Source organism: Mycothermus thermophilus (assembly GCF_041956435.1).
Source record: "Mycothermus thermophilus strain CBS 625.91 unplaced genomic scaffold VTJ04scaffold_1, whole genome shotgun sequence".
Classification (NCBI taxonomy): Eukaryota; Fungi; Ascomycota; class Sordariomycetes; order Sordariales; family Chaetomiaceae; genus Mycothermus; species Mycothermus thermophilus.
The window spans coordinates 2,556,749-2,567,651 of record NW_027191427.1 but is presented as its reverse complement, the minus strand read 5'-3'; the positions used below and the strand labels follow the sequence as shown (position 1 = coordinate 2,567,651).

At 60.1% G+C, this 10,903-nt stretch overlaps 1 protein-coding gene across 1 annotated transcript in view; it reads right to left on the bottom strand.

The window, feature by feature from the left end:
- Positions 1 to 8,321, bottom strand: part of VTJ04DRAFT_963 (uncharacterized protein) — a gene marked incomplete at both ends in the record, with an annotated part of 24,596 nt that extends 16,275 nt beyond the window's left edge. Inside the window, one exon of the mRNA XM_069368198.1 lies at positions 24 to 8,321. Coding sequence (XP_069223572.1) covers positions 24 to 8,321 — 8,298 coding nt within the window. The remainder of the gene's footprint in view (positions 1 to 23) is intronic.
- Positions 8,322 to 10,903: the final 2,582 nt, after the last annotated feature.

Genomic DNA, 10,903 nt, shown 5'->3' with positions numbered 1-10,903 from the left:
CCCAGGGGCTCAGCGGTATCGACAGCCGGCCCCTCAGTGGTGTTGTCGACTGGGACTTCTTCCGCTGAGGCTGGAGTTGGTTCCTGGATGACGACTGGCTCAACGATTTCGGCAGGCTCTTGGGCAGGAACAGTGTCCGCGGGTTTTGGCTCGTCCAGAGGCTCAGCGGCATCGACAGCTCGCGTCTCAGGGGCGTTGTCAACCGGGGCTTCTTCCGCTGTGGTTGGCTCGACGATCTCGGCAGATTCCTGAGCAGGAACACCTTCCGCGGGGGTAGATTCGTCCAGGGGCTGGGCAGTATCGATAGCAGGCGGCTCGGTGGTGGTCTCGACTGGGGCTTCTTCGGCGGAGACTGGAACCGATTCTTCCGTGATGGAGGGCTCAACGATTTGGGCCGATTCCTCAGCGGGCACATCGCCCGTGGGAGTCTGTTCATCCAGAGGCTCGGCGGCATCGGCACCTCGCGGCTCAGGAGCGCTGTCAAGTGGGGTCTCTTCCACTGTGGTTGACTCAATGATCTCAGCAAGTTCTTGGGTAGGAACAGTCTCCGGAACTGCCGGTTCGTCCAGAGGATCGGCGGCATCGACACCTCGCGTCTCAGGGGTGTTGTCAACTGGGGCTTCTTCAGCGGAGACTGGAACTGGTTCTTCCACGACGGACGGCTCGACAATCTCGACGGTTTCCTGGGAAACACTCTCCGTAAGTGCCGGCTCGTCCAGAGGCTCAGCGGCATCGACAACTCGCGTATCAGGAGTGCTGTCAACTGGGGCTTCCGCAGCTGAGACGGGAATAGGTTCTTCCACGGCAGACTGGTCAACGACCTCAGTAGTCTCTTGGACTGTTGGCCCGACGGTGACTTCTTCGGCCAGGGCTGGAATCGGCTCCTGCACGACGGATGGCTCAGTAGCCTCGAGAGTTTCTTGGGCAGGAGCACTCTCCAGAATTATCGATTCGTCCAGAGGCTCAGTAGTATCGGAAGCTGGCATCTCACGAGTATCGTCGGCTGGAGCTTCTTCCACGACAGATGGCTCAACTACCTCAGCTGTCTCGTGGACTGTCAGGTCGGCTGCAACTTCTTCGGCTGGGGCTGGAATTGATTGCTCCACCGTGGATGGCTCAACCACCTCGGTTGTTTCATGGGCGGGGACAATCTCCCGAAGTGTCGGTTCCTCCAGAGGCTCGGCAGCATCAACAGCTCGCGGTTCAGGGGTGCTGTCAGCTAAGCCATCATCAGCCGAGGCGGGAATCGATTGTTCCACATTGGATGGCTCAATCACTTCAGTCTCTTGGACTGTCGGGTCGACTGGGACTCCATCGGCGGAGACAGCAATTGGTTCTTCCACGGTGGTTGGCTCAACGATCTCAGCAGGAATACTCTCCGGAAGTGTCGATTCCTCCAGAGGCTCGGTAACATTGACAGCTGGCGTCTCAGGGGCGTCGTCGACTAAAGGTTCTTCCACGGCAGACGGCTCAGCCACCTCAGTTGTCTCTTGGACTGTCGGGTCGGTTGGAACTTCTTCGGCTAAGGCTGGAAATGATTGTTCCAGAGTGGATGGCTCAACCGCCTCAGTCGTTTCCTCGGCAGGAACGCTCGCCGAAAGTGTCGGTTCGTCCAAAGACTGGGTATCATCGACAGCTGGCGTCTTCGCGGTTTCGTCGATCGAAGCTTCTTCCGCCGCGACTGGAGCTGGTTCTTCCACAACAGACGGCTCAACTACCTCAGTCGTTTCCTGGAATGTCGGTTCGACCGGAAGTTCTTCCGATGGGGCGGGAATTGGTTCTTCCACGGTGGATGGTTCAACCACTTCGGTAGGATCTTGGACTGCCAGGCTGACTGGAGCTTCTTTCGCCGAAGCTGGAATTGGCTCTTCGACAGGAATTGGCTCTTCCACGGATCTTGGCTCTTCCACAGTCGTCGTCTCCTCCACAGATGTTGGCTCTTCCACGGTAGTCGGCTCCTCCACGGTGGTTTGCTGTTCCGCAGTCGTCGGCTCTTCCAGGGGAGCTGGCTCCTCTACGGGAGTCGGCTCAACGATCTCTGCGGTTTCCCGGGCAACATCCTGGGCAGAAACAGCCTCAACAGGCGTCGGTTCCTCCAGAGGCTCAGCAGTTTCGACGGCTGGGAGCTCCTTTTCGATCACGGGACTCTCGGGCGGGCTGTCAGGAAGGGGTGGAAGCGCCTCCAAATCGATCTTCTCCTCCACAGGGGGCGCGGCAACCTCCTGCGAGAGCGGCGCCGCATCTTCCGCAACGGCGAGAGAACTCTCCGGAAGGATTGGCGGGAGTTTCCGATCATCATCGCCCGGCACCTCCTCAGATACAGCTGGGGCTTGAGGGGCGCCATCGGTGGAAATCATCTCCTGGAATTGGGCAGAAACAGTTGGGCCTTCAGAGGTATCCTCTGTAGAAATCACTTCCTGGAGTTGGGCAGAGACAGCCGGGGCCTGAGAAGTCTCCTCTGCGGAAGTCTCTTCCTGGACCGGGGCACTCGTCGCCGGCAGCGCGGGAGATTCGGGAGGGCTAGCGGGCAGAGGTGGGAGATTCTCGACGACGACATCGGCAACGACAGGTTCTGGCTCCCGAACTTCCTGTAGACCGTCCTCGCCGCTCGGTGACCGCGACAAGTCTGTCCCACGGGAAAGTTCCTTTTCTTGCGGGAGCGCTGGAGTCGTCGTCGTCGTCGTCGTCATCTCTGGCTCTTGCGCCGGTTGGAGCAGCTCGCCAAACTGCATCTTACTCTCCACCTTGGTTTCATCGTCCGCCTCGGGAACAGGGGCAGAAGAGCCAGAAGACGCAGGAGCAGAGGTACCATCACCCTGCCATGCCTTCCACAACCCCGCCGCAGCCGCCGGAATGGCCGCCTTCTCCAACAAAAGCAGGGGCTTCAGATCGCGAGTGCTATCAAACGACATGGGTCGTGCGGTGCGGGAGCGTGGAGCTTTTGACGCGGGAGGAGGGCCGGAGAGAGCCCCCTGAGACGATGGCCTTGTCTCGACGGGAGACGAAGAAGGGGAGAACCATCCGACACGAGGGGACGAAGGGACGGATCCACTGCCACTACCAGCTGCGTTGCCGCTGGCGCGGCCGATGAGAAACTGCACAGGCACGGCAGTACGGCTTGGGGTCTTGGGAGTCTCGATCGGAAGGCTGCGGCGACGGGAATGCGTGTGGGTGATCGTGGCCGCGCGGTTCCGGGTGCCAGCCGATTGTGGCAAGTCCGAAGGTTGCACATCATCATCACTGTCGGGAAGAGCGGGCAAGTTATCAGGCGAAGAAGCGTCTTTCAAGCTGCCATGTTGCTCCCGAGAAGGTGACCCAGGGCCGCTGGGAGGGAGGGGGAGGAGGTCGCCAAACTGGGGGTCGATAGCAGGCTTAATCTCGCGCTTGCTCTGGACGATTTCCGGATCGATCGTCTGCGAGACAGAGCTGGCGCTTCGGGGGCGGTGACGGGGTTGCAGCGTCTCCTCCTCCTCGGTCGACTCCTGGGTGGCATTTGGGCGAGACAGCTGCGCAGCATTCATGAGGGCTGCAACAGCGCCCGCCAAGCCGGCACCTGCGCCAAAGGTGCCGGCATTACCTAAAAAAGAACGCTTCTCCGTGCCGTTCTGCGAGGGAGAGACCGATTTATCGTCGTGGTAGTTGCTAGTGCCGTTTGTCTGGAGCGGGACAGTAGACGGGGTGACCTCCTGGACGTCGCCGTTGTGTTTGCCGGCGTCCTCCGGCACCACGGGGCTCAGCTCCTGGTCGACCCCTCGAGATGAGTCTGGATCTGGTCGATCTGGCGGCTCATCTTGTTCTGGTATGTCGACGGCATCCTTGATGCTCTTCCGGCGATTTTTCCTGCTTTTCCTGCTGCCGGCACTCGCAACTGAGGCCTCAGAGGCACCGGAGCCACGCCTAGACTTCCGGGTGGACTTTGGTGACTCAGGAGGCAACTCATCGGCCGCAGCGACCTCGACTGCCCGCGTGGTATCATCTGGGAGAGCCCTGACATCCTCTCGCTGGACTGGCTGCTCAACCGCAGGTTTGTCCGAGTCCCTCTTTTCTTTGGGCTCGGATTCCGCGCTCGGGGCTGTCACAGTCTCGGTGGCAGGAGGCTCGGAGAGCGGTTCATTGGACCCTGGCGGAGAGTCGCGACGACGGAATGAGGGATCCTCGATGACAATGTTGGGGTCAAAGCCAGCTTTCTCCAAGCCGGCGGCAACCGCAGCAGTGAATTCAATATCTTCCGCAAAGGTATCCGAGATGGGAGGAACCGGAGCAGATTTGGGGCTCACCGGCTTCGTCCCGACTGAAGGAGGATCGTCATCGAACTCATACGGGACTCGCGACCACCGAGGAGGAGTAGATGGCGCCGGGGAAGGGGCTTGAGCCGTTGTCAGCTCGGGCTCGGTGGCCGGGGCCGGGGCAGCCTCAGTCGACTCAGGGATGACCGCATCCGTCGGTGGCGGAACTTCCCGGGCAACGACAACCGCATCGGCCGCCGTCTTTGTCTCCGGCTCTGGCACAGCATCGTCCGCAGCGCGTGGGGTTTCTTTGTCCGTCGCGGGGGAACTGCTGCCTTCAGCCTCTGCCGCAGCAGCAGCCTTTTGCTCCTTAGCCCTCGCGGCCGCACCGGCAACCGCCGCAGCAATCATGCCCCATGTGTTCTTCTTCTTGAACTTGAACCTGATAGGCGGTGGTTCCCGAGACGAGTCGCGACTCTCCGTTTCGGGAGCACGACCCGTATCGTAGTCATCCGGCACTTCGACGGCCTGACCGCGAGCGTTGATGATAATCTTCGGCTTGCGCTCCTCCTTAGGTTTCTCATCCTCGGACGGGCCATCCTCTGCAGCTGCGACTGCGGCCTGCCTGGCCTTCATCTTCTCCAGAGAAGGAGACGTTCGAGGTGTTGGCAGGACGAGGTTGAGCACGGGCCGTTCACGCTCGCAAGAAGGATCGCGAGACTTGAAAATGGGAACCATGGCTGGGAACCCAGGAACAGGAGGAGGAGCCTGGAACCGATGGATGTCGTGAGGCAGGATGATGTTGTCGATGCGGACATCAGCATTCGGCCCGTCATACTTGCTCTTGGTCGGGGGCCGATGCATCTCTGGCGGGGTGACGATGCGGATGATGGGGTCCTCCTGCACCTCATACTTGTCGACAACGGAGGGCGTCGGGGAGGCACTCCGGGAGCGAATCTCCTCCTGGGCCTGTTTCTCCGCCCGCCTCTTCTCGCGATAATACCTGGCAGCCTCCTCAAGCACAGGGTCTTGGCTCCTGCCTCGACTGGCCTCATCGTCCGGAGTGCGAGCGCCATCGGCAACAGCAGTAGTCTCGGTGGGAGTAGGTGACTTGTCGGCCTCGCCGGCGCGATCACGCTCGAAGCGACCCACACGGCCATCGTCACCAAATCCCCAATCCGCCGGGGGTTCGACGGTGCGAATGACAGGGGTGAGAGGCCGGGCTGGGGTGCCGTGAGCCGGAGTCGGGAACGCATCATCAGGGACTTGGTACTGGAAGGGATCAAGGGGCGCGGGGGCTGTGCTCGTCGACGGGCCGGGGTCGGCAGGCTGAGGCGCCGGTTCCTCCTTCTCGGTGTCGAGACCAGCAAGACGCTTCTTCTCGGCCTCGATCTGTTTCTGGAGCTCTTCGATCATTCGGCGCATTTCCTCACGCTGGCGCCGACGCTCCTCGCGACTGGGCTTCTTGAGGGCAGGGTCCAACGTGTCCTTGCCCTTCTCACGAGACTTGGCTGATGGCTCCTCGCTGGCCAGCTCCTTTGGGGCGGCGTCCACCACCATAATGACATCCTTAGCCTTGCCCTTAGAGCGGCGGCGTTCCTCGCGTTCGATGTCCCGATCACGGCTCCTGTCGAGATCGTCACTAGGCGGCAGGGTCCGGTGCTTTTCACGGCCACGCCTCTCGTCTGACACACGACGTTCCTGCTTGTACATGATCTCACGCTCCTCACGCACACGGCGCTCGTACAAGTCAGGGTCCTCCGGGTAGGTACGGCGGCGGACGTCCTCCTCGTCGGCGCCTGGTCCGGGACGGTCTCTCGACTCGCGATTTTCACGCGCCTCACCCTTACGCTCATCGAGAGCCCGGGTCTCCTTCTCGCGGGGTTCGTCACGCCGGTCCTGCTTCTTGGCATCGGACAGGGCGGCGGCGCCAGCGGCGGCGGCTGCGGCTGCGACCACAGCCGGAACAGCGGCCTGAGCTGCAATCTCGGCGATGCTCTTGGTGTCGGGCGTCGGACGAGCATGGTCGTAGGCCGGGTCATACTTCGGAACCCTGCTCTCACGCTCATCGCGATCACGATCCCGCTTCTCACGGCGGTCATCATAGCCACCGCGCCTGTCAGGAGCAGCATGAGAATGACGATCATCGTAGTCGCGGCGCTTCTCGTCACGTCTGTCGTAATCACGGCGGTCGGTGCTGACAGCCGATGGCAGTGGTGGGGCCGTGGTTGACTCGGTGACGGTCCGCTTGTCGGTGGCGACATAAGATCGACGATCGTCGTACTCCCCGCGTTTGTCAGGCAAAGCGTGCGAACGACGGTCGTCATGGTCACGACGCCTGTCGTCGCGCCTGTCGTCACGTTCACGCCTGTCATCACGACGTTTCTCCTTCTCCTTGCTCTCAGTGAGCGCGCCAGCCAGAATAGCACCTGCCGCGGCACCAACCACAGCGGGCAGGGCCCCGGACGCAACAGCTTCAGCCGTGCTCTTCTTATCCGAGTCACGATCCTTCTTCGACCGGCGATCGCGGGGGCTCTCCTGGTGAGCTTGGCGCTGCTCTCGCTCCGCAGCGATGCGCTCCTCTTCGAGAATGCGCGGCGACACGGGAACCCGCGGCTTCGGTGCCGCGATGGGTGCTTGCTCCGGACGGTACGCGTAGGATGGACTGTCCACGTCCCTGCGAACAGGGGTTGCCGGCGCAGGAGGTGCCGTGGCAACGGGCGGGGCAGACACGCCCGGCACGCTCGGGGCGGCATCGAAGCGTGAGGCATCGGATGTCGGGACCGGATAGACGTTGCGCAGCTTAGTCGCCTCGAGGGACGCACTTCCCGGCTGTGAGATCTGATCATGAGGCGGCGGAGGATACGCGGCATCACCGTACCCGCAGGGGGTGTTGACGACTCCACGAAGAGAGTTCACCGGGCCGAATAAAGCGGGATCGACGACAGAGCTCTTGCGCCTGGGAGGCTGAGGAGTTACCGTCCCGGTAGAACTCGCGTGACCATGGCTTTGGGGAGGGGGCGGGATGGGCAGACTCGGGTCCGAGAACTTGGGCGTCGGGCCGTAGGCAAGGTCCGAGTCTCCAGAACTCGTGGTGTCCGAGTCCGAGTCTGAGTCAGAGGCAGACTCCCACTCCGAGTCCGAGTCCGAATCCTTGCGAGAGGTCTTAGAGGGAGCAAGACCGCGTGGGGTATGACCGTGGCCGCGGCCGCTGAGTCGATGAAGCTCGGAGAGGGCAGCAGCGGCAGCCACCACACCAGCGGCGGTGCGCTTCTTGCTCTTGCTCCTGCTCCGACGCTCACTGTCGCGGCGGTTCTCCGTACGGGCAATCTCCCCGAGCTTCTGGCCGACGGCCAAGATTTCCTCCTCTGTCTGGGCACGGCGGACATCCGGTCCCAAGGAGGGGTCACCCCGTGGAGCATGCTGGGGCTGTGGTGGGGGGAAGTAGCCGGGTTGCGGGCTATACTGGGGATAAGGCTGAGGATATGGCTGAGGGTATGGTTGAGGATATGCCTGGGGAGAAGGGTATTGGGCAGGAGGATACTGGGGAGGGTAGTATGGAGGATAAGGTTGTGGCGGATAGGGAGAGTACTGGGGGTGTTGGGAAGGAGGCGGTTGCGGATGAGGCGAGAACTGAGAGCGGTACTCTTCCTCGCGTTCGGCCTGCTCGCGCTCAAACGACGAGCGCGACACATATCCGGTGCCGTAGGCCAGGTCGCTCTCGACCGACGAAGAGGAGCGGTTCTTGCGGCGGAACGAGCGGCGCTTCTTGACCTTCCGGACCGAGGAAGAGGCGAAAAAGGCGCGGATGCCGAAACGGCTCTTCCGAGAAACGTTCACCAACGAAGACGAGGTGGAAGACGACGATGATGGTGATGAAGACGACGACGAGGAAGAGCTCGAGCTGGAGCGGGAGCGGCGGCGCTCGCGAGAAGTCGTCGTCGTCGTCGGGTCAGGGGGAGCAGCAGGGGACGCGGAGGCGGAGGCGGCCGCAGAAGCAGCAATGGCGGCGGCAAGCTGCTCTCTGGAATGTCGACGCTCGGCGCGCCGCCGCCGGGAGCTCTCGGGGCTCCGGCGACGGGGATCTCGCATCATTTCGGACACAACAAACTCGACACACGACCTTCACGGGCCCTCATTTGGTTTGGGCTTCACTAGTTTTGGTTTCTTTTTCTGGGTTGCTTCAACGCGATATGTTCAAACGTGGTGGATGAACCAGGATAGGGTGTTGTTCGGTGCGTAGATACCGGGAATTCAGGGGGGTATCGCGTCGTGTTGGATTCGTGAAGGGCTCAGTATCACCAAGCTGGGCCGATGGATAGCGTTGACGGGGGTTGGCGAAGCTGGCGATGGAGTCTTGGTGTTGTGTTGATGTTTTTGGTGTTGGCAGCAAACACAGGTTTGGCACAAGGTTGTTTGGGGGGGCTGGGGTCCCGCTACCCGCGGTGGAGGCGCCTCTTGCCTCTCGGTCCAGTCTCACGCCTCAGCGTTGCGCCCGTCAGCACAACACAACGCAACGCAACACGAGCAGGGTCTTCTGGCGCTGGTCTGGGCATTCTGGGCATCGACCCGCCGCAGATCGACAGAACCCGCCGACCACACCAAACTCAAACAGGCAAGCGAAGACCAGGGTTGATCCTTCCAGCTGCTTGGTTGGCTTGGCACCACCTTCTCTGCTGTCTCTGTCTTGTGTCTCCTGTCGCTTCGCTTGTTGGGCATCCTTCACTCTCTGCTCTTTCCCTCTCGTCTGAACTGCTGACAAACCGCTTGCCTCGTTGTCCTGTCTCCACCTTCCGGGCCGAGCCCGATGGCCTCCTTCCCTGCCCCTTCTCGTCCACCTCTTCCCCTCCACTTCCCTGCTGCTCAGCTGGGATCGGAGCTGCAACCTTGCATCTCGATGCCGTGATTGGCCCGAGTTACGCCTTGCAACCCTTCCAAAACCCCACCCACCTTTATCGTCCTCCAACAAAAGAGGGCGACGCCTCCAACCTTCTCGTCCACTGCGAGTCGCTGCCAGCAAGTCACGGGCCGCGGCATCATCTTGACTTGCAGGCCGCCAAACCCAACTCACCGCTCGCCCGATGCATCTTCATGCATCATTTTCCTCTCCGAGCGCTGCTGCCGTGTCCACGCGCACCCGTTGATCATCGCAGGGTCCCAGGTGTCTTCTGCCGTTTCTGCCGTGTCTTCTCGTCGCCTCCCGGACGGCCAGACGTCTTCCACGTTTCTCTGCATCGGGTCTGACAACATCCGTGTAACGGCAACCGGGCGAATCAGGCCATGTCTCGGCGAAGATTAGAGTTGGGTGACGTTGGCCCTACGGAGTACCGTTATCCGGTGGCAATCTGCCGTTAACCTGCACGCCAACAAATCTGGGAAGGGTTTCTGATACGTATCTTTGTGTGGCTTCGGTGAGCAGCCGCCGGTGGATGAGTGCATGTTGAAAGAGAGGTTGGCGATGTCCCTTTTTCCGAGCGGCCTGGGTGAATGTCGACACCGGACGCATGGCTTGCTCCCAAGAGAAGGAACGAAAAAGATACTGGAACCTGCAATCTTGGGTGTGAGGTGAGTCCTACCCTCATCCTTACTGCTTCCAAATTCTGTGTTGAAGACTTCGTGCGATATCGGTATGAGAGGCCTACCCCACGCACACATGACGGGAATCTTGCATCACTCGGTTTAACTAGCGCGAAGAAGAGGCGAGTGGCGGGTGAATAGATGCACAGTCCTATCAGGATTCCATGTCGAATGCAGTGCCCGGGTCTTTTCCGAAGTCCGGGAAATTGGTACGAGTACACAGTAGATGTTGCATGAGATGTGAATGAATGAAATCACTTGAGTGGGAGGCCACCCCTTCCTCCTCGCCCTTCTCACTCATCTGTGGGACTCACGTCCCGGTCGCAGTTCCATGGCCATCTCCTCTTGAAAGGAGGGAAAAGACGCCACCTGACAAATCCCTCGAGTGTTTTGGCCTGTAATCCTGATCTTGTCAGGTCACTGAGTATCAGGCATGAACGGACAGGGCCCTCCTTCCAAAGTTCTAAAGAATGGCTGAGAAAATCTAAAAGACAGTCATCCTCGTCATTTCCATTCCCAGGCAGACGCGGTGTCAGGATGACCGAACTCAAAGAAGGAGGATGGCGGAAAAGTCAGAAGTACCATCTGTTAGCGCAGGCCTGATTTTTGTACCTATGTAAACCGATCCTCTCTACTACCACTCTTAACAGAGAGTTCAAGATGGGTACTTGTCCTTCACGTAACTGCCTTGTGAGATGATAAATTGAGAACAGGACACATGCTGGTCATGGGAAGTTCACTCTGAACAATTGTCCAAGGACAACCGGTAAGACAAATACTCGACTACCGATCGGGGGAGCTTTTTCACTTCCATCTCAGTTGACATTCGATACACTTGTGAGAATCGATCCACCCGATTGACTTCATTTTCAGGATGACTGCAAATAATGAACGCAGTATTGATCTCCTATGCTACATGTACGCTGGGATACCGGAAAACAAACTTCGCCAGGAGCAGCTGGACAACTGATTTGCCATTATTTTGCCGAAGAACGAAGACCTGCCTCCCCTCTTCCAACCTCACTGGACCGAAGATGGCCTGCCGCACTGTCACTCCGCGGGTTTCTTGGGTGTTGTCATACATCCCGGCATCATACCTA